This window comes from Crocodylus siamensis, chromosome 6 (assembly GCF_052110815.1).
Source record: "Crocodylus siamensis isolate JL-2025a chromosome 6, ASM5211081v1, whole genome shotgun sequence".
NCBI classification, from domain to species: domain Eukaryota; kingdom Metazoa; phylum Chordata; order Crocodylia; family Crocodylidae; genus Crocodylus; species Crocodylus siamensis.
Window position 1 is genome coordinate 69967766 of NC_143400.1, and position 23882 is coordinate 69991647.

A 23882-nucleotide genomic window follows, 5' to 3' on the forward strand; every position below is an offset into this window, starting at 1 on the left:
AGGCTGGGATCCGCAGTGACCTGTGCCTCCAGGTGCAGCATTGGATTGGTGTAGGTGCCAACAGGGAGGCACAGGTTGCTTAGGGACTCGCTGGCTCCCACACTTCAGAGTCAGGACCTGTTCTAACCTGGGCTTCACCTGGAGGGGCAGGTCAGCATGGGTTCCAACAAGGGGTAGGCAGGGAACCTGGAATTGGCTGGCAAAGGGAACATCTGGTCCCTTTTACCGCATTGGGCTGCTGCACAAATACGTAATAAGCAATGTTTGTTTCACCTAATAAAATAGATCAGCTGTGACAGGATGTTCCACTACAGTTGATCCACTGTTTCTAGCCACAGTGCTGCAATAATAGGTCATACACTGGAGTGGGTGAAAGCATAATTATCATTTGAGCATTATGACCATGGTAATGGTTATCACCATAATGATAAAAAGTCACAAAATTATGTGAAGTTTATACACTAAATCCTACCATCAAGTATCCATAGGTCTCTCTCTAAGATTACATTGTTCATATATTAGTTTTATATAAAACATTACTTCAAGCTACAGGACTGTTACCTTATTCTTCAAAAGAAGTGTATATTCGAGGAGTAACCAGCATAAGAGAGAAAATAACAAGAAACCAACATAATAGGAACTTTTACCTTATACTCAAAACTGTGGCCGTGGAAATGAGCTGTATGGATATCCACTTCATTCCCCATTCCCATCAGATACCAGTTTACTTTATCTCCAACATGCATTGTAAGACCATGCAAGTTTCCAAACACTTTCCCATTGATGGCTAGAGGAAGAGGGGAAAAAAAACACATACACATTTGGCTTTGTTGTTATCTAGGCTTATATGGCAGATTAAATTTGAGAATTTAAGGCTACTGGGAGGAACTATTTTAACTTGGTGCATTTAAGTAGACATGCAATGCCCCATCTCTTAAGGAATAAGGAGACATAATTGGTTCTGATGATACCAACAGAAGGCCTTGGACACCCCTAATTCCTATGAAATTCTTTTAAGAGATGAGGTTTATGAAGAGATGCTCAATACATTTTGGGATTGAGCTGATAGTAGAACAAAATAGCAATCTGTTTGTTTAAACTTGGGTATCAAGATTTCAACCTGGATATGCTTTTTATTAGCTTTTTTTTTTTCCCTTTACTAAATAATTTTGTTTCAGTGCTTTCATGCCCATGGGATAGGCACAGACTTAAGTTACTAAGGTTTGTAGGGGGGAACCTTAATAATTGAAGATTAGAAAGTCCGCACATGCAAGTATTGCAGGAGTCTGCAGTGTCTTCCAGGCACATAGGTTTCAGATTTGTATTAATGAAATGAGGAAGCATACCATGCATTTTATTGCTTTCAAGGAATTCCTCATCCTCTTTGTTCACTTGGTCTGGATTGGGAGAATAGGTTTGGATATTTTCATCCAAGTACCAAGACTCATTTTCATCAAAAACCATAAAAAGAAGAGCAAACTGAACTTTCTTTTGCAACTGAAATGATGGCAAATAACGGCCAGAACAGACAACAAGTGTTCCTATCAATCCACTGAAGGTATCCTGAAAATATAAAGAAACAAAATTTTCACATGCGAGTAAGCCAAAGTGTCTTTAGTCTCTGTAATATAAGTACTATGATTGGGGGGGCGGGGAGTTGTTAGTTTTTAACAATCTCAATCACACGCTTGGTTCTCAGTCACCCTGACATCTGGTGGGAGGGCAATACAGTGGTGTGCAGGCAATCCAGGAAGTTTTTGGAGAGTACTGGGGACAACTTCTTGGTGCAAGTGCTGGAGCAGCCAACTAGGGGCCATGCCTTGACCTGCTGTTCACAAACAAGGAAGAATTGGTGGGAACACAGTAGTGGATGGCAGCTTGGGCAGCAGTGACCACACAATGATTGAGTTCAGGATCCTGAGGAAAGGAAGGCTAGAGAGCAGCAGAATAAGGATACTGGACTTCAGAAAAGCAGACTTTGACTCACTCAGGGAACTCCTGGGCAGGATGTCCTGGGAAACCAAACTGCGGGGCAGAGGGAGGAGGGGGAGGAGCTGGGTGCAGGAAGACTAACAAGTATGTCTGATGACCAGCTTGCCTTAGCAGAGAACTCTTCAGTAAATTAGTTCACAAAAAGGAAGCTTATAAGAAGTAGAAATTTGGACAAATAACTAAGGAAGAATATAAGAGCATTGCTCGGCCATGCAAGGATGAAGTCAGGAAGGCCAAAGTGCAATTGTAGTTGCTGCTAGCAAGGGATGTGAAGAGTAACAAGAAGGGCGTCTACAAATATGTATGTAGCAAGAGGAGGATTGGAGAAAGTGTGGGTCCCTTACTGAATGGGGGAGGCAAATTTGTGACAGAGGATGCAGAAAAGGCTGAAATGCTCAATGCCTTTTTTGCCTTAGTCTTCACAGGCAAGGAAAAACTCCTTCACAGTCAGGGTGTCCAGACTGTGGAATAACTCCCTCCAGAGATGGTGCAGTCACCTACCCTAGAGGTTTTCAAAAGGCGACTGGACAGTCACCTCGCTGGGTCACCTAACCCTAGTTCTCTTCCGGCCTACACCTGGGTGGGGGGGAACTGGACCAGATGATCTGCAAGGTCCCTTCCAGCCCCTAACAATCTACTAACGAATCTATGAAAGATCAGCTCCCAAGGCAGCACAGTATGGGGAGGAGGTGAGGAACTCTCAGTACTGAAAGAACAGGTTAGAGACTACTTAGAAAAGCTGGATGCGTACAAGTCCATGGGGCTGGATGGGATGCACCCAAGGGTGCTAAGGGAGTTGGCTGATGTGATGTAGAGCCACTGGCCATCATCTTTGAAAACTTGTGGTAATCAGGAGAGGTGCTGGCTGACTGGGAAAGGGCAAACATAGCGCCCATATTTAAGAAAGGGAAGAAGGAGGATCCAGGGAATCACAGACCAGTCAGCCTCCCCTCAGTCCCTGGAAAAATCATGGAAAGATTCTCAAGGAATTCATTTCTAAGCCCTTGGAAGAGAAAAGGGTGATTAGGAACAGTCAGCATGGATTCACCAAGGACAAGTCATGCCTGACCAACCTGATTGCCTTCTATGATGAGATGACTGGCTCCATGGATGCAGGGAAACCAGTGGATGTGGTGTACCTTGATTTTAGCAAGGCTTCTGATACGGTCTCCCACAGTGTTCTCACAGGCAAGCTAAGGAAATATGGGCTGGATGAACGGACCGTAAGGTAGATAGATAACTGGCTGGAGCACTGGGCTCAGAGAGTAGTAATCAATGGCTCGCTGTCTAGTTGGCAGCCAGTATCAAGTGGAGTGCCCCAGGGGTTGGTCCTGGGGCTGGTTTTGTTCAAGGTCTACATCAATGACCTGGAAGATGGCATGGAGCGCACCCTCAGCAAGTCTGCAGATGACATCAAGCTGGGGGGAGTAATAGATATGCTGGAGCATAGGGCTAGGATTCAGAGTGACTTAGACAAATTGGAGGACGGGGCCAAAAAGAATCTCATGGGGTTCAACGAGGACAAGTGCAAAGTCCTGCGCTTAGGATGGAACAATCCCATGCACCAGTACAGGCTGGGGGCTGACTGGCTGGGCAGCAGCTCTGCAGAAAAGGACATGGGATTACAATGGACAATAAGGTGAATATGAGCCAACAGTGTGCCCGTTACACAACAGTGTGCCTATTATTCCCTTATATTCAGTACTGGTGAGGCCCCATCTGGAGTACTGTGTTCAGTTTTGGGCTGCCCACTACAGAAAGGATGTGAACAAGTTGGAGAGAGTCTAGCAGAGGATAACAAAAATGGTGAAGGGGTTGCGGGACATGATTTATGAGAAAAGACTGAGGGAACTGAGCTTATTTAGTCTAGAGAAAAGAAAACTTAGTGGGGATTTAAAAGCAGCCTTCAAGTACCTGAAGGGGAGTTTAAAAGAGGATGGAGCTATCAATGGTGGCAGGTGACAGAACAAGGAGCAATGGTATCAAAGTTGCAGCAAGGGAACTTTAGGTTAGATATTAGGAAGAATTTTCTCCATAGGAGGCTAGTAAAAAAAAAATGGAACAGGTTACCCAGAGAGGTGATGGAAGCTCCATCCCTGGAAGTTTTTAAGACTTGACAAAGCTTTGGCTGGGATGATCTAGTTGGGGATGGTCCTGCTTTGAGCAGGAAGGAGGTTGGACTAGATGACCTCCTTAGGTACCCTCTAATCCTGCCTTTCTATGATTCTATACTTGACAGTTAAATAAGGAAACATCATATAAATAGAAGGGTTATTCATTTGTAGGCAGCCAATAACCTAAAAGTACGATGGAGCATGAACGGCAGGCATTTCTCCTGCTGTTGCTAGAGAGGAACATTTTAATCTTCATGTCTTGCTTTTCCTCCCTCCCACCCCACAAATTCTGCTTCTGAGCTACAATTTCTTTGTACTTGTTTTTTGATAAAATATATTTTGAAGATTTGACCTGAAAATGTGTGAAACCTGAATAAGAGGGGTAAGCTGAATTCACACACACATCCACACCAAGGCCTGCACTTGCAGAATGTGTTTTGCAGAACTGTGTCCTTAATGTGTATGCTTATTTATCACAGTTGCATGTGGCATTTTCCCATGCAAATAACCAATTAGATGCTTGCTCCATGGTGACCAAAATTAATGGAATAGATTCTTTGGCTTTCAAGGACTTCATAAGATGATTGCTTTAAAAATTAATTAAGGTTAACTGTACACAGCAGCAGGAACACAGAGGGAAAAGATGGAGTAATGCTGTTCGCTAATTCCATACTAAGTGCCCTGTTGGTACTATGTCCATTAAAGTAAGAAACCTAACCAAATTGGAATGTAGAACAAGGGATTTACTTTTAATGGAGGAAACAGAAAATGGAAAAGTGCCAAGTTCTTTTCCCTTTCACTGGAAGATATTGTGTGGAATCAAAAAACAGCTTGAATAACTGCCACTAAAATGTACCTTGACTATATCCACAGCTGAGTAATAAGCCCAAGGGATACAATGTGGGTCTCCTTTCCCAGAAGCAGATCTCTCAGGAATTTTCCAGATGTATGTTTCCGTTTCACCTAAATTAAATAGATGTTGAAATATTTGTGCCCCTCTCCTCTAGAAAAACTCATTTAGTCTCAGAGGTTGATGAAAAATGATTCAAAGGAGCTCGTCAAGGTTCTTACATCAAGTCAGTCTTTTTTTTCTTTTTCTTAACCTATTTCTTCCTTCACAAACACATTGTGCCTTACAGGATTTTTTTTTAACAATCAACCTGATACATAACATAGACTTTGCCCTGCAAACAAATAATTTAACAACTTATTCTGAAACAGATGATATCTCAGTTTGCAACCTTGAACTTCCTTTTCCTGAGTCCAGTTCTGGCTAGGTCTCTATTATTGTTTCTCTATAGTAGATCCATTAACTGTCTTGCTCAAATCGTCTTGTGTGATCTTGCTGTCCCATTTTACTACCTTTTAGAAAAATAACTATATTCCATACAGAAAATCCAGAATAATTTATGAAATAATAAACAGATTGCACAGATTAAGGTTAATAATGATAACCTTAAGACAGGCCAACTCGAGGACTACAAAGAGACTGTCGGACCTGGCACTGTGTTAAGATTCACTTTAATACCATATTTGCCCCCTAATAATTAGATTCTATACATAGGAAATTTGTAAATTCGTTAATAGTTTTCCATGTATAGAATCTGATTAGCAAAGGGTCATCTTAATGATTTCTCCTCACTACTGCAGCAGGAAAAGCAGTGGTAGGGGGGCAGGTAACAGGGAACTGCCTCTTGCTACCTGGCACCCCTCTCTGCTGTTCTCCGCCATAGTACCCTCTGATGCAGCTCTGAGAATATATTGTGGCTCTGGCTCCTGCCTGGTCAGGCACTTACAGCAGCACCAGTTCTGGCCCCAACCCCAGCAGAGCCAGGGTGGGGGCTGCCAGCACCACAACTGCTGCTGCCTGGCTGGAGCCAAAGCCACAACTAAGGGGTAAGCAGTGGAAAAGAGGGAGGGAGGGAGGGAGAGGGACAGGGGTAGGGAGGAGGGACTTGTCTTGGATTTGATTAAATATAGTATATTAATTGTTAAGTGTAAATAAGCATTAATTGCCTATAGTTCACTGAAATTAATGTAATTTGTTTTATTCATATGAAAACTGCCACTTGGCTAAGTAAAAATGGAGTCTTTATTTAAGGATGAACAGCTTGAATGTTATGAAAAATAAACCCTGAAGTTTGCTGTTACAGCAACAGGGTAAATGGCTTTGTTACCTGGGTTAGTTACAGAAACAGTGGAGCTCTCCGTTTTCACTCCATGGGCATGTATAGAATAAGATCTTGAAGCCATGTTCTTAAAAACAATTTTAATTTTATCTCCCATATTCGCAAGTAGTAATGGCCCTGTCGGAGTGAACAGAAAGGATTTTTTTTGACATTACAGCTGGTCACAACAGTAAAAAAGAGAACATTGTGTTAGTGCAAAGGTGCAACAAAAAGAGTTGGGGATGTGTGTACCCTATCAGATTGCTCAGAACCCGCCCCCCCCGTAAAATTGGTGAGAACTGGTCACTACAAACGTGTGAAGAGAAGATTGAACAACCAATGTGCGTGTGTACAATCATTTTAGGTCCTGAATCACTGCAGAAACAGGGCATTTGTAGGCTTTATTTCCCTGTTATAATCCACTAAATCCAAACCTTGTCCTTTAAAAACATCTGGAAGCATTCTTTTAAGGTCTGCCATCTTTTCTTTTAAAGAATTCTAGCCTAAAGAATAGAGTACGAGATGACAGGTGTGTGTGATATAATTTAAGAAACAGTTGATAACTTCAACCAAAGGCTCATTGAAGCTAGGAGGTGTAACTACTGTGCATTCTTGCCAACACTTCCAAACACAGCACCATATAACCTCATAAATCTGGCATCTTTGGGACCAAGCACCTGCTGGAAATTTGAAAATTCTGGATTTCTGAAACATAAAAAAGTTTCTTCCTTCAGATGTGGAGGGGGAAGCTTGCAAGCTTGCATGCAGTGGCTGTTGCCTCCATCCACCAGCCCGTACCACTGTTTTGCATGCAGCCACTGCTCCACAACCGCCTGCCGCTTCCCCATACCTCTCCTCCACAGGTGCAGAGGGGGAAGCTTGCCATCCACCACCATTCGTCACCCACTCTCTGCGTGCAGCCACTGCTCCTGGACCAGCCAATGTAGCATATTTTTAAAAGTGCTAGATTTTTGAGAATTTCCAGAATTTTGAAAAACAGATTTATGAGGTTATACTGGATCAGAAATTAGGCATCTAAATAGGTATCTTCAAAAGATGCCACCAAATTCAATGTGAATTTGGCTGCTGAACTTTAGGCCAAATTTGAAAATCCTGCTCTATAATTTGAGCAACTGTAAACCAGGAATCCCTTCTAACACAAGCACTGATTTGGCATTATTTTGCATTAATAGAAGTCAGAAGCAATCCCATGGAAGTCTACATACTATACTAGTGCGAGTAGAATCAGGCGCTATTCCACATATTGTTCAGTTTTACTTGTAGACCAGACATGACTATCGTGGTGGTAGAGTCTGCACTTCTGCCAGATCCAAGCTTGAACATGACAATCATACCTAGAATTTCCAGATGCTCTTCCTCCTCTGCCCTTTTTTTGGGAGTACTGAATGAACTGTCAGTGTATTCCCGATATACAGCTTTCTTGTACTTCGAGCCAATGAACGTATCACCTTTACTTAAAAATGGATTGCCGGGGCTGTGGAAAATAGAAGATCAATTTGAAGATACAGTAAGTCCCTCTTTCTTTCATATTTCCTTAGCATCTTTTGATCCTTCGGTTGATATTCCTGCTCAGTTAAGCAAAATAAAGCAGTATTTTCAATATATACTAGATCTCTGGGTAAATATAAAGCCACTGCAAAAAAACCAGAATCACTGCAGAACTCACAAGGACTGCAGCACTCAGGCTACGAACAGACACTGCCTTTGTTGTGACACAAAAAGATTTAATTAAACAAATGCCATAAATGCTTGCATGACAATACCAATTAACAGGCTGTCCCACTCTGTTGCAGTAGATGTCTATGGTTGTGGCACAAATATTGGCTGAATGCGCTGTTGAAGAGCACCTGCCATACAGAACTCATTCTCACTCATAATTAAACATAAAAAAAGTTGGGGAACTCAAATAATTCTGCCTGGAGCCCAGTAGAGAACAGGCCCTGGAGAATGCTGTCTTGGAAAGCTAATGCAGTGGCCCAGACTCATCAGGGCGTGGTGGGAAAGGTGAGCTTGGTGGAGCCAGGAGCTAGTGGTAGCCTCTGGGCCACTCCAACTGCTGTCAGGACTGGGGTGTGGTTGTGGGAATAAGTGGTGCTTGGGACCAAGTAGCTCAGTGAGGCCACAGAAGGGGTGACTCCCTCAGCCCAGGGCTGCCCACATTCTCCAGGCTCTGCTTCAAGTTTGAAAAAGAGGAAAGTGAGGTGGGTGAAAGGTTCAACACTGGGAGGATAGGCAGGAATGGGCAGGCTGGGCAATCCCAGCAGAGACCCCACCCTCCTCCCTGCCCTATGCCCACCAAAGGGTAGCAGTACATCCTACTCTCTAAACACACTTTGAAAGGTGAAGTGTGGTGAGATTTATGAGAGCCCAACTGGTGCCACAACAACTGAAACATCTGTTTGTAGCCTCAGACCCAGTTTTTCCCAGCTATGCATGTATAAAGTTAGGTCTCAGTAATAAGTCAGTCAGGTCCACTGTAATCAGTCCCTTTTTAAATAGCTTGCTGAATTGAGACATTTGGGTTTGGCCAGCTCTTAGCAAAATTGATACAGATTTCTGCCGAGTTAAAAAAACCACTAAAGGTAAAAGAAAGAGGAAACCCTGTAGAACAGAACAGCCAGTAAGTGTCCCCAAGGCTGGAATTAGCTCACAGTAGCCGCAGGGACTGAGAACTGCCAGGGACCGGGACTAATGAAGTGTAAAAATGGCAGGTGATATTAACTGCATTATGCATTGTAAATACAATATATGAACACTTAATAGCACACAACATCAAGTATCTTATTTATATGTATAAACAGCTCGTGGACATGCAGTGTCTAGGTGTATTTGGAAGTGTAGTTGTCCTTCAGGAAGTTTTCTACAATACTACGACACAAATAAGTCTCATTGTCTGCCTCAGTTTCATGAGGTCATTGTTACAAACAGGTGTAGGTGATCCCTGTTTCACACATGCACTCAAACATACTAATGACTGGTATATTCCACATTACCTTTCATCATGGAATTCATGCCTCTCATGTTCCCATGTCCTGTTGGGTGAATAGTCCCATTCCAGTTCCACTGCAGCAATGTAGTAAGTCTTTTCATGCAAATATAAGGATGGATCCACATTCCACCAATGGCATTTTTCCACTTTGTATTTCTGTTTCATGCCCCCCAGATAATGATCTGTTGTGAGGCACTCCACTTCAAAAACCCCTAAAGAGAGTTTGTATAAGAAAGAAGGAAATGAAAAAGGAAAGCTGCAGAGCTTGAAAACTGATTTGTCAATGTATGTAATCTTTACTGTTTTAGAGTGTACACAGTTTGATTTGAGGTGTGGACTGTAAGGTCTTACAAGATATAAGCTCTTTGACCAACGGGACTAATCCCAGTAATACAGGTAATTTAATTTCCAAGGCCTGTGACACATGTTCAATTAAAAGTGTGATGAGATCTGATCGTTGCATGGCAGGATACGTGCATGGCAGGAAGCATGATTTTGGGATCAGATCTCAATTGTGCCCTTTCAACTAGTTGCCAGCGGAAAGCTCGGCAGACACAGCTTAGCATCTCCAGGTGCAGTCCTGGGACTGGCTCAAGGCCGCAGCATGGTCCCAGGGTTGAGACCAACAAGCAAATGAGTGTCAGCTCTAACCACAGGGAAGCCCCAGACCTGCCACACGTTCAGTTAAGGCACCATGCAAGCCAGCCATAAAAATGTTCTAACCTATACATTCATCATGGCATAAATATAATGTCTAGAGGGGCCTAAGAGTGTTTACAATCAAGGCCTTGCATTATAGGTGCCCCTATCCCATAGGCATGATGTTCTGCCTTAAGCAATATTCCCTTAAGTCATGGTTTTCATACAGTTTCTTTCACGTATCACTTCATAACAGTCCTTTGCAGACCCATCTCTTTACCTAGCACCTTTGGCTTTGTTCAAATGGTCCAACCTATGCTGCCAGACAAATGCAAGAAAATTCAGCCTCCTACCATTTCCTATAATGTCATTGCATAGTCTCCTCACACCTAAGGGGTTTGTGTAGAAGGGCTTGGGTGTGCATAATTATTTCTTCTCAAGCAAGGCAGGAAATAGTTGGAGAGGGGTGAGAGACGCATGGAGTCCTGACTCAGCTCCTCTACCTATATCCTGGCTAGCATAGCTCAGCAGATGCAGAGAGATTTAGAGGTGGTAATCAATTGCTAGAGATCCAGCAAAAAACAGGAACAGGGAAAGAAACTGTTTGCCCAAAGGTATGATTCTTTCCCTAAAATCTACCCACAACTTTCACAGGGCTTATTGTAAACTCTCAGTTTAACCCTAAAATAGGAAGGGCTCTCCTGACCACCAGTGATTCAGGTATCATTGGCAGAAAAAACGAACAAAATTTTCTGCTCTAAGCAAGAAACATGGCTTTTGTTATGATATGCCTCTATGCCAGAAGCAATACCACAGTGTGCAGAATAAACAGAAAGCACAGTAACAGTGGTCATCACCGCTCACCTTCAGAGTCAGGCTTCATAATTGCTGTGAGAGACGTATGTGGAAACAGGTTTGCTGTGTCCCTCCTTGTTCCTTTGGTTAGGAATGTGTTTTCTGAAAAGTATATCCCATGGATGTCAACTTCTGATCCCAAGCCGATCAAATGCCAAGAAACTGTGTTTCCCTTACACATCGTAAGGCCAGGTTGGTTTCCATACATGTATCCATTGATGGCTGCAGGAGAATCATGAAAAGCAGAAATATCCTGATTAATGCATATAATTCATTCTGTGATGCATCTCTTCTTATTTCATGTGCCAGTCAAGTTACAACATGTCCACTCCTGACAGCAAAGGTATCATTAATATCATTAGTTCTCATTTTAGGACTGCAGAATCAATAAATGTAACTTTTAAGATCCATTTAAAAAAGAGAAAAGTATTCAGCACAGTTGAATCACTTCTTTATTTGCTTGGAAATTGATTCACAATCTGTCACTTTATCAACTGTATTGGAATTTGCTCTATTCAGGGTTTTGTTTTTATGAGCCTATTCCTTGAAAAGTCACTGTGTATCAGTCAAGACTATGATTCTGAGATGTAAATCAAATGTGAATATATAACCTCCCCTAACCCATCTCTTCCCTTTCTCTACTTAAGAACAGCCCTGCTGGCTTAACTGCACAAATGGCACCAAGGGCTTAATTTCAAGGCACAAGAGATTGCACAGGTATCACTAAAAGCAAAATTCAGCTTGCAGTACTTCGTGAAAGAGGAAGGACTAGTTGATTCTCAAGGTCCCGGGAGAATAAGATAGAGTTAACAATAGATTCATCTTGGATTCAGGTAAATACAGTAATGCTTATTGTTTAAGCAATTTAACCTGCTTTTTTCTGCAAATATGGCTTGTTAAACCATAGCACAACATATTGTCCATAATCTAGATGAAAACAAAATGAGCTATAAAAAGTAGCTAAGTTTTCTAAATGGTCCAACCCATGCATGTTTTTATGTTAAAATTACAAGTACAGTTCAGCACATGGTATTGTTACTAGAATATGAATTCAGTGAAGGCTTGCAATAGTGATGATTTGCCATATAACACATTTGCTGATCTAGTTGTGATAAAAGAGTTAAATATAAGCCCTTACAGTGCATTTTGTTGGACTCTTGGAAGTCTTCATCTTCTTTGTCTATGTTGTCAGGATTTATTATAAACATCAAAATATTTTCATTCAAGTACCAGCTCAGATTCTCATCAAATACTGTAGCAAGTAGGATGAACTCCTTGTCTACATTTTTCTGTGGAGAAGAACCAATACAAAATAAAAAAAAGACAACTGAATAAACTTAATTGGGACAGTAAAAGTCCTATGTGCATGCAGGTTTTATGAATATAACTTCCCATAAAGATCTGAAAGCTTTCTGCCTGCATTACCTAGCGTAGGGCCATACAGACTAGCTGGCCACTGTGGACATAAAGGTACCTCCTCTAGGAACGAAAGTCCCTCGTAATCTGTACCATTCACATCACTGACCTTTCTTCCAAGTCTTGCCAGCTAGGGGTCCAAGTCAGGGAGTATTCCAGCGGCAGATCTGTACTACTTGAGTGGGATTTGAACTAGTGATTTTAGCCCATACCATGTTCCACCAAGTATCTCTTCCCCTGCAATAGTATGCTTTACCTTGGCAGGCTCTCAATGGCACAGTTCAGGAAGTGAAAGCAGATTGGGTTAACATTATATGAAGACTTTAATTTTTTTCTCTCTGACTGACCTGTTTCCCAGAGGGGAGCAGAGATCCTTTTCTGCAGACTAAGAGAGGGCCCACAAGGCCAGCATTGGTGTCTTTGACTGTATCAGTAGCTGAAAAATAGAGCCAGGTAATACAGTCTGGATCTTCCTGGGTGGGACCTGCATCTTCTGGCACCTTCCATTCATATGTAAATGTAGCGCTAGGACTCACATGTGAGGCAGGAACTTCAGTGCCTATTATAAAAAATCAAAATTAATAGTCAAGACAATTGGTGCTTGATCTTAAGCAGAGATTATTTTTATCATATTATCTGTATTGAGATAACACTATTGCTTCATACACAGAGGATGCAGAAAAGGCTGAAGTATTGAATGCATTTTTCACATTTATTAGTCTTCACAGGTCAGGTCAGCTCCCAGACTACTGCGCCAAACAGCACAGTTTGGGGAGGAGGTACACAGCCAGCAATGGTGAAAGAATAGGTTAGGGACTATTTAGAAAAGCTGGATATATATGGGGCCAGACAGGATGCATCCCAGGATGCTGAGGGAGTTGGCTGATGTGATTGCAGAGCCATTGGCCATCATCTTTGAAAACTCATGGTGATTGGGAGAGGTCCCAGATGATTGGAAAAAGGCAAACTTGGTGCGCATATTTAAAAATGTTGAGAAGGAGGATCTAGGGAACTAGGGCGTTTGTAAACAACACTTCAAAGTGGGTTTAAAGCAGATTAAATGCTTTTTGCACCACTTTAATGGCATTGCTGTTTATACATTTGGTGGTATGTTGTGGGTTAATTCCAGCCGCTGAAGGACATTAGGTGGAGTAATGCACCTTAAATGACTTTGGGATGCAGCAGATGACTTTGGGGTGCTGCAAAGTAAAACACCTCTGAGGGGTTTTAGTTTCCTACCCTACAGCCACGGAGGGAAGCAGCGGGCTCCATGCAGCTCAGGGGCTGTGCAGGCAGACAATGCAGGCAGCCTGGCAGCACCCCGGGGGAAGGCAGGCTCCACAGAAAGCAACAAAAAAAAAGTGGTGAGTCTGATCTTTTTTTCCCCGCCCCCGCCACCCCGGAGCCTGCCTGCCTGAGCTGTGCAGGGGCCTGCTGCTTCCCTCTGTGGCTGCGATGCCCCCTGGGACTACCTGAGCCAGGTGCCTGCAGATGGGTGCCACCTGGGGGGAGGCTGCCACTTCCATGGAGGGAAGCACCAACCCCCACCCCCCCCTGCAGCTCAGAGACCGCTCTGCCCTCCAGCAGCTCACTCTCCCCTCCTTGCTGCTGGAGAGGCAGGTAAGGATCAGGCCCTGACACAGGTGTACATGACACAGGGGTTTACTTCACCCTAAATTAAAGTGGTCTTTTTAAAAAAAACACTGCTTCAATTTAGGGAGAATTAAACCCCCATGTCATGTACAAATGCCCTCACAGAACAGTCAGCTTCACCTCAGTCACTGGAAGAATCATGGAGCAGATCCTCTAGGACTCCATTTCTAAGAACTTGGAAGAGAAAAATGTGACTAGGAAGAACCAGCATGGATTCACCAAGGGCATGTCATGGCTGACCAACCTGATTGCCTTCTATGATGAGATGACCTGGCATTGCAGACACAGGGAGACCAGTGAATGTGGTATAACTTGTTTTTAGCAAGGCTTTTGATACAGTCTCCCACAACATTATCGCAGGCAAGTTAAGGAAGTATGGGCTGGATCAATGGACTGTAAGGTAGGTAGTGAAATGGCTGGATCATTGGGCTCAGAGGGTAATAAGTCAATGCTGCAATGTCTAGTTGGCAGCTGGTATCAAGTGGAGTGCCCTAGGGTTCAGTCCTGGGGCTGGTTTTGTTCATTATCTTCATCAATGACCTGGAAGATTGCATAGAATACACCCTCGGCAAGCTTGCAGATGACACCAAGTTGGGGAGTAGTAGATACTCTGGAAAGTAGAGTTAGGATTCAGAGAGTCCTAGACAAATTGGAGGATTGGACCTTAAGAAATTTCATGCAGTTCAATAAGGACAACTACAAAGTCCTGCACTTAGGACAGAACAATCCCATGCACCAGTACAGGCTGGAAGCTGACTGGCTAAGCAACAGCTCTGCAGAAAAGGACCTGGGGGTTACAGTGGACATTAAGCTGAATATGATCCAACAGTGTGGCCTTGCTGCCAGGAAGGCTAATGGGATACTGGGCTGCATCGGTAGGAGTGCTGCCATCAGATCAAGGGAAGTGATTCTTCCCCTCTATTCAGCACTGGTGGGGCTACATGTGGAGTATTGTGTCCAGTTTTGGGCCCCCCCACTACAGAAAACATGTGGATAAACTGGAGACAGTTCAGCAGAGGGCAACAAAAATGGCTAGAGGCCTGGGACACATGATGACTTATGAGAAGAGGCTGAGGGAACTGGGATTATTTAGTCTGGAGAAGAGGGGGAATTTAATAGCAGCCTTCAACTATCTGAAAAGTGGCTCTAAAGAGGATGGAGCTGAACGGTTCTCAGTGGTGGCAGAAAGCAGAACAAGAAGCAATGGTCTCAAGTTGCAGCAAGGGAAGTTTAGGTTAAATTAGGAAGAACTTTCTCCCCAGGAGGGTAGTAAAACACTGGACAAGGTTACCTAGGGAGGTTATAGACTCTCCATCCTTGGAGGTTTTTAAGACCCAGCTACACAAAGCTGGGATGATCTATTTGGGGATGGTCCTGCTTTGAGCAGGGGGTTGGACTAGATGACCTCCTGAAGTCCCTTTCAACCCTAATTTTCTATGATTCATTATTCTCCATCGGAGATGGTAGACATCTCCTAGCCTCCAAAATCACCTCCAGAGATGGTATTGTAGAATGCTCCCTCATTTTGTTTGCTGTAAGTCACACCATGGGACTGGATGCTGAATGGGTGGCTGCCATTGTTGCGGAAGGTCACTTTGATGATGTCACCCACTTCTGCTCTGATGACTGGTCCTAATAAAGAGTAAAGGTGTTAATAACCACAGTGTGTTGATTGAAGTGGAGCATAAAATAAAAATAGTTGGCATAGGGTTCATAGTAACAGATCCTGCTTTTTTCCTTGTGTCTTCTGACAAAACATACTTTATCACCTGAACGAGGTAAAAGTAGTGTTACAGCAGAACAGGGCAGGAGGCTTGCAGCAGTGCCTCTTCAGTGAAGTCCAGTAGGGGCAGCTGGACTCCAGCACTCCTTAAAGGAGAAGCTAAGGTAAAGGGAAGATTGTGGAGAGGGCACTCTGAGGCTACTGGGAAAGGCTGGGAAGTTAGATGCAGTGTCTAGAAAGGTTGTGGAAGCAGCTGTAGGAAGTGACACTCTACAGCTGGAAGAAATAGGAAACAATTGCTTTGGACTCTTTTTTCCTCCCAGAAGGTGCAATTTGTTTTTTTCCCTAGGCACAACATATACAACCCTTTATCATTCATTTTCCACTAGTCATGACCCATTCAGTGCCAGGCTGCATCCTCTACTTCCACCCCCTTCCCTGTCTGTTAGCTAAAAAGCTTCATTGCTGGAGCACAAACACCAGCTCCAGAGCTTTCTCCTTGCTGCCCCACCCTTTTCACTATAGCCACTACTTATCCTCCTCCATCTCATTCTCTTTTGCCCTTTACCAGTAGCAGATCCCAAATACCACTTCTTCACTGGCTCATACAACACATTGACATGGCCCTTTCAACACCAGAACATTTCCACTCTGTTTCCCATAGGAAGGCAGTGAACTGATAAACTCCACCAAATACATCCAAGAAACTAACAAATGGGACAAACTCTTACAGGACTTTGACTTTAAACGGTCTGAAACAGTCTTACCTAGAAGTCCAAGATGTTCTTCCTCAGGGAGTCTATTTTTACGCTTTGTGAAGGTGTTGTCTGTGTATTCATTGTAAACTGCTTTCTTGTAAGAGCCACCAATTCTTTTGTCACCTTGCTCAAAAAAAGTCTGAGACTCTCTGTGTGGATGAAATTGTGATAGAAATAGACATTTTGAATAATAGCATCTAGCTCCCCTATAGCATTGTTCATCAGTAGATCATGCAGTGCTTTACAAAAGTTGCTAGTATGTCATCTCCATGTTAAGAGGTGGAAACTGAGCTCTTCAGTGAAGGACCTGCCAAAAGTCACAGAGTGGGCTGATGGCAGAGGTCTCCTGGGTCTCAGCTCGCTGGTCTATCCCTGAGCTCATTTTAGAGTCAGATACAGCAATATCAGGGAGATGCAGAAGGAACCTGCAGTCCCAAAATTTAAGTTTCCACAAAGTTTTTCTTATTTTTTTAAAAAATCCTGCACTGTTGCCCTTTTATACAGTACATTAGGAGACCCACCATAAATGATTTCTCGTCGGTGCTTTTATTCCATTTTCTGAAAATGTTTTATTATGGGTCACATATGAAACAAATATAAAAACCATAAATAAGTCACAGTTTAAGAGAGTTAAACCTATACAGATTTACTTTGCAATTTTCATTGTATTTTAATTCAAGCATCTTGCAGCATTTTGAAAACAGTTAATTGAAATAATTAATTATGTAGCATCTTGTGTAAATAAAGAGAGTAACACAATGCCTTGCCCAGATGTTAGATATTTAAATATAAAAATGACAAACCTCAGCTGGTCAGTACTGTTTGCTGACTTCATTGGAGCTAAGACAATTTATGCTAGCTGAAAATCTGTTCCCTGATTCTTAGCTCTTTAACCTGCCTGGGTCAATCATCACTCTTTATTCTTCAAGGGACCCAGAATGTTGTTCTACCATGCACAAACATTTCTTCATTCTAGTATAATTACTAATGCTACAATGAAACTTAACAGAAAGGCCCCAACAAAATAACAGGCATAACTGCTGTGGATTATATCTTGTAGCGTTAAAGCAGTGCTGAAAACAACAAGGAATTCTACTTAAAAAGCAAGGACACCTCATTTCTATACATGTATTTAGTATTTCTGAACACTTCCACTTAGCAAATACTTTTTGTTCACTTTCAGGCCAATACTCAATAGCTCCTTACTTTCAAGATACAAGATATTTACCCATCAGTAGCTAATTCTTGTCCTGTAAAATGATTTATTGCAGTTGGGCCATAGTTCCAGATAATTTCCTCAGCAGCGATGTAGTAATGTCTTATGTTTGTAGACTCATTCTGATCACTTGTGGGTTTTTTACAGTCTTTTACTTCAAAAATGGCCTGCATGCCACCTGAACACATACAAGCATGCAAAAGAGAGAGAAAAAAGATAAAACCACAGGGGGAAGACTGGTTTTGTTTTCTTTCACCTGTTACTGCCAGGTTTTTTTCATGGAAAAAATAGATGATCTGCAAGATGCACAGATCAAAGACTAAAACAAACTACCCAAAATAACACCCAGGCCACTAGTTAGGATGTGGTATGCATTATACATGTTGGAGGCTGATAGGAACAGCAGGATTAAAAAAGATGTTTTGTTGTGAAGATACAATTCGTATTTCAATGCCAAATTAGATTTGGAGGAAGTGAAAACAGCCTCCAGACTGTCTAGGCCCCATGCTATTAGGCTGGCTCTGCTTTCACTCAGACTGATCAGTAATTCATCTGTGAAATTATTAAGCTTTGCCTACCCTAGAAAGGGTTGGGCTAGCCTGGCAAATTCTTTTAGAAGAGACATAATTTATCCAGTGCTCTAAATAAAATAAGCTATTTAAGCAAAAGGATGTTTGTGCCAATATAACGATTGTTGGCTTATTGCAGTGCTGATTAGATATAGGATTTCTCCTGCCACTCCTAACATACATAACAGCAAACTTTTAAATGTAGACCAGGTCTTAAGTAGAAAAGAAGTGGAGATTGCTGTGTGTCATCTTCACTATTGTATAAAGTACATCTGTAATAATATATTCAGCACCTACAAAGGCAAACTCTATCAGGCAGGGGTCAGGAACCTGTGACCTGTGGGCCAGATCCAGCCCACCAAGAAGCTACATCCAGCTGGTGGAGCCAAGACTATTCTGCAGCAGGTAGAGAGCAGGGCAATAGTATTTCTCTGCACTTGAACCAGTGCAGTGCTGCCTGCTGTCTCCCCAGCTGTCTCTCTTTTCTTGTGCTTCTTGCTGCATCTGCTGTTTCTCCTGCCACTGAATTTGTAGCTGGTCATAGTTGGAGTGATAGGAACTGGATGCAAAGGGTAATGGGAAGCAATTGCAGTAGTAGGGGGCCACATAGCAGCCGTTGGCACAGAGCAGGGAGGGCTGGGTAGGCAGCAGACCAGGGCAGCACCCAGGTCACAAGTGGTGGCAAACTTTCAGACTCAGCTGCCTTATTTTGGCTTGTGACTCCTTAAAGGTTGCCAACCCCTGCAGTAAGGACTATGTTCAGGCACAACTAGTTCAAAATCTGGTTAGGGTCTTGTATCTGCTTCTTTTGTTTATATGGGTTTTTAAAGTTGTTTTGTAACATCACTATGGCAGGCCAAATAACAGAAGTGTTTTAGCTATTCTTCGGTGTTCCTTCAGGGCCCAGAAGATGTTTTTAGACATAGTGACTTGTTTCTCACCTTCTATATGGTCATTGACCTGGCAGCTAAGCATCCATTCTCCAGGGTTTTTTGGTATCATGAGAGCATCAACAAATGTAGCAGGGAAGAGGCTCACAGAGTCAATATGGTGATTCTTCTCTGTCAATATCTGTCCATGGAAATAAGCTGAGTGGATATCAGCTTCATTACCCATGCCAAAAAGATGCCACTTCACCCTGTCTCCTGCACACATGGTGAGACTGGGAAGGTACCCATACATGTATCCATTGATTGCTAAAGGATAAAAAGAAGCATAACATATTGCCATCATGTAGTTCGTAGATTTCTGTGCAGAAACTGGCTATTCTGATAACCATATAAAACAGAGGAGTGATTTTTAATTATGAAACAAGCTGTAGCACAATTCTATATCTGAGCTTGAAAGTAGGCTAACATTTTCCAAAATCTGAACCGAACCCATATTTGATTTTTTTTTTACAGCTAGTTCTTTTGGGCAGTAGTCTTTTCTGTGATTTATATGCTTGATACTAGATTAAGGGATATCCTATGTGCTGACACTGTACAGTGTAGACTGTTTTGTTAGTCTGGGAGAACATAGCACAGCGATCAAAAGAAAAAAATCTATGTACAGAGGCTATGCACAGACTTGGTTGCAATTTTAGGCTCTTTGGTCAGTCGTTACCTCTACATACTTTGTGTCCATAATTGTATGGTTTTGATTTTTCTCCAGTTCTGCAGTTCTACCAAATACACATCCTTTTATTTCTTATATTAATAAACTCTGGCCTGACCCAGCTCTCACCTGAAGTCAGTAGCAAAACTTTCAGTTGACTTCAGTGAGAACAGGAAGAGGCCCTAAACCCTTACTTGAAATCTGCTTTTAAATAAATTCTCAAAAAGTAAAACGCTGTAATAAAACATCAGTCAGGGGTGACATGTAGGGAGTGCCCGTGCACCCCCTGAGAGCACTGGTGCCCACCCTGTCAGGCCATGCTCCCTCTTTAGTCAGCAGGCAGGGGGACAGGCGGGAACACCAGTGCTCCCCCTGTGAGCACCAGCCGGGGAGCAGGGCTGCCAGCAAAAGCGGCTGCACTGCTTCCAGAAGTGGCCGTGGGAATGGCGTGGCTGTTTTACGGTGAGTGAGATCAACTGCGGGGGATCCCCTTCCCCCGACTGCTGACCTGTGTCAGCATGTGACCCCCCCCAACTCATGAGGCACCAGACACCCATGACATCAGGGACAAACAGGAATGTTAATGTGATACAGGAGTGATAAGCAACTCTAAAAAGTTCTCTTACAGTGCATTTTATTGCTCTCCTGAAAGTCTTCATTTTCCTTGTCAACTCTGGCAGGTTCAGAACAATATGTCTTGATATTGTCATCCAGATACCAGCTGAGATTTTCATCCATCACAGAGAACATAACGATAAATTCAGCATCAATTTGATTATCACTTCCCCCATCCAGTGTGCCTGCAATAAAGAGCACCATTTTCATAGACTTTGGATGGAGGAATCCTCCTTTTCTGCAATATTATATCTAAGAGTCATTCAGGTTGATTTTGTTGGTTACCTTTTGAATTTTATGTGGTTTGCCTATATGCCTCTTAGATTTTTCATCCTATAGAGTGAACCCAGATTAGATTAATATAGATTAATACTACAGGAAACATCTTTCACCATATTTTGTTGAACAAAATGAAAATAACATATGAGTTGCTGATTACTGTGTACTTATATTAAATGTAACATAAAAGTGTTTGATTACACCACAGTGCTTTACAAATCATACATGCTAATCCAGGTATAAACATTCATACCTATGCAAGGCAGCTAACTGTAAGGAGATCATGGACACTATTTAAAAGCTAGTGACTGCACTAAGCAGCAGTAATCTAACTCAGGAAAACAACAGTAGAATTTCAGTTCTCCATTTCCTTGCTTTATAGGTCTTCTACCATTTACCTTTCTTGCATGTTATCAGAGGTCCAACAAGCCCAGAGGCAACATCCTTTGGGGCATCTATATGTGAGTGATAAATCCTAGTAATACAATTATCATCTCCTTCAGCTGGACCATGATCTTCTGTCACATCCCATTTATAAGTATACTGTTCTCCAGGCTTCACAGCATCATCTTTTTTTAGCAAATCTTTGGTGTTGTCTGGATAAAAAGCACCTGGGAAAGGTATGATGCAAAGCAGTCCATATGAATGCATTTCACTCATGATTTAGCAAAGAATGATAGGCAACTAGTGGTGTTATGTGCACCTTACAACTAACAGATATCTTAGACTTGGCAGGATAAAGAATATATATGAAACATAAGACATTGATATTGGACATCTGTCATTTCTTGAAGTTAACCAACTGCAGCAGCAACACAGACCAACTCTTTGAATTTGCAAAGAAATGCTTTTTGAAACAGCAGATGGGTAGATCTTTCTCATTTGTTGTTTAGGGCCAAAAACTCACCAGCTTCAAAAAGAGAGGGATTACTGTTGATGTCAGCGGGACCAGAGATTGTTCCCAAATTTATCAGGAAGGCAATATATTCAAGTCTTAGAAAAAGAATTACTCAACTATTGTTTAATGTTTGTTGCATATATATCAATGCAGGTATTCTAAAATTCATATTTGTTTGGTCCCCTGACAACTTTACCTCAAGTAGAAAAGCAACATCTGAAACAAGATCACTTTGCTTCCATTTCTACTGCTCATATTGCTGCATAACTTGCTGTTGTCCTATGGGATATATCAATATTTCACACACATCAGCTGTAGTGTGAAATTTCAACAAGTCTTGAAGTTATGGCTGAATGGCTGGTTAATATGTTTAAAAGAACTGCATGATAATGTCATGTTCACTAATAGCTTCCCACATCTTTACACTAATAAGCCTTAAGAAAAAGCTATCTTGGGCCAGATTCTAGCTAAATCCTGCTCCTGTTGAGTAGTCCTTGCTGTTTGTATAACTCCACTGAAGCAAATCAGACTTCTCCAGGACTACTCAAATTAAGCAAGCAAGTAGAATCTAGCTGTCATCTTCTACAGTGTCATCATTAACGTAATGCATTTTAGAAAGAGCTTTCTAAGGAGGAAGCCAGATTTAAGGACCAAGTATCTATCACTCCAAGGGGAATACAAATGAATTATCCAGCTGTGACCAACTTCCAGTAGGGGTCTACTGGGGGAAAGGAGAGAGGGGTACTGGTGGGGAATCTGAACAATAGCAAATTACACCATAGAGTGAATGACCTATAAGGAAATTTAACCAGGGTTTGCTGTATTTTCTGGATGCAATGCATCGCTAACTCTAACAATTGGCTTTGTTTGTGGTGAGCATTTCTATATCTTCAGTCACTAATGTACTTTCCAAACATTATCTCATTTATAAAGTCATTCACTAACTAACTCTGGAAAATTTGAGAAATGCTCAAAGAGAAGTGCAAAAGCAGGTTTAGGAGGTGTGCCCAAGATTTTTGGCTGAAACTGTGATGATACTCAGAAAGCAGCTGATGCAAGTGATATCAATGGGATGTACAAGCAACTGGTCCAGGCAAGAAGAAAACAGCTCCACTGAAAGACTTAAATGGAAATGTCATCACTAATAAATAAAAACAACTTGAGCATTGGATTGAACAGTATGGAACTCTGTACTCCAGTGAGACTGAAATCAAATACGAAGACTTTGAAGGATTACCACAGTCTGAACATATGATGGAGCTGGACATTGCATCTACATTAGACAATTTGCAGAAAACCATTAAATGGATCCCTGGGAACAAGACATCTAGCAACCACTACTTGCTTGCTGAAATCTACAGATGTGCCAAAAACGAAGTACTTCGGAAGCTCCATGAAGTTATACTGCTCTGTTGGAAACAGGAAGCAGTAGTGCAAGATTTCAAAGATGTTTGGTTTGTATAATTATACAAAAACAAGGTGGGTAGAAGTGACTGTGACAGCTATAGAGGTATGTCCCTGTTTAACATCATTTGAAAAGCTGTCACTTGCATTATGCTCCCTGGGCTGGAATATCTGGGTGAAAGAAGCTATCCTGAAAGTCCAATGCAGTTTTTGCTTAGTACACTCCACCATCACTGCATCTCCAGTAAAACCAAAGTTGCTTCTCCGGCTTTACCCAACGTTGGTGCAGCTGAAGTATTGCATCCAGTTCTGGGTGCCACACTTCAACAAGGACATGCTAAAGCTCAAGAAGGTCCAGAGAAGGGCCACCCGTATGATCAGGGACTTGCATGGCAAGTCATACGAGGAGAGGCTGAGGCATCTTGGACTCTTCAGCCTAAAGAAAAGAAGGCTGAGAGGGGACCTGATATACTTACTTACTGCTATATCAGAGGCATACATCAGGGGCTTGGTGAACAACTGTTCACCAGGGCACCCTGGCGGGAAACTAGAAACAACAGCCACAAACTCCTGGAAGGTAGAACGTTAGGAAAAACTTCTTCACAACTAGGGTATCCAGACTATGGAACAAGCTCCCCCAGAGGTGGTGCAATCATCTACCCTAGAGGTCTGCAGAGAAGAGTGGACGGTCACCTGGCTGAGCTCACCTGAGCCCAGATGTCTTGTTTGCTCAAGCGGGGGCTGGACCTGATAATCCTTTGGGGTCCCTTCCAGCCCTATGATTTTATGATTCCATGATCATTGAGATGATATTTTTGCTAAAGCAGCTGCAAGAGAAGCGTAGAGAAAAATGAGTACCCCTGTGCATCATCTTTATCTATCTGACAAAGGCCTTTGATATGGTCAGCAGGCAGGGCCTTTTTACTGTTCTGAAGAAACTGGGTTGTCCCTCTAAACTGCTGAACATCATTCGCTTA

General features: G+C 42.4%; 1 protein-coding gene across 1 annotated transcript in view; it reads right to left on the minus strand.

Annotated features, from left to right (window-relative positions):
• Positions 1–23882, minus strand: part of CP (ceruloplasmin) — a 38659-nt gene that overhangs the window by 2271 nt on the left and 12506 nt on the right. The window contains exons 3-17 of the mRNA XM_090055903.1: positions 21002–21214; positions 20336–20509; positions 19055–19309; positions 17557–17722; positions 16338–16477; positions 15339–15479; positions 12542–12753; positions 11917–12067; positions 10788–11000; positions 9289–9496; positions 7630–7769; positions 6284–6412; positions 4963–5069; positions 1347–1563; positions 648–787 (exon numbers count right to left, since the gene is read on the minus strand). Coding sequence (XP_089912029.1) covers positions 648–787; positions 1347–1563; positions 4963–5069; positions 6284–6412; positions 7630–7769; positions 9289–9496; positions 10788–11000; positions 11917–12067; positions 12542–12753; positions 15339–15479; positions 16338–16477; positions 17557–17722; positions 19055–19309; positions 20336–20509; positions 21002–21214 — 2606 coding nt within the window. The remainder of the gene's footprint in view (positions 1–647; positions 788–1346; positions 1564–4962; positions 5070–6283; positions 6413–7629; positions 7770–9288; positions 9497–10787; positions 11001–11916; positions 12068–12541; positions 12754–15338; positions 15480–16337; positions 16478–17556; positions 17723–19054; positions 19310–20335; positions 20510–21001; positions 21215–23882) is intronic.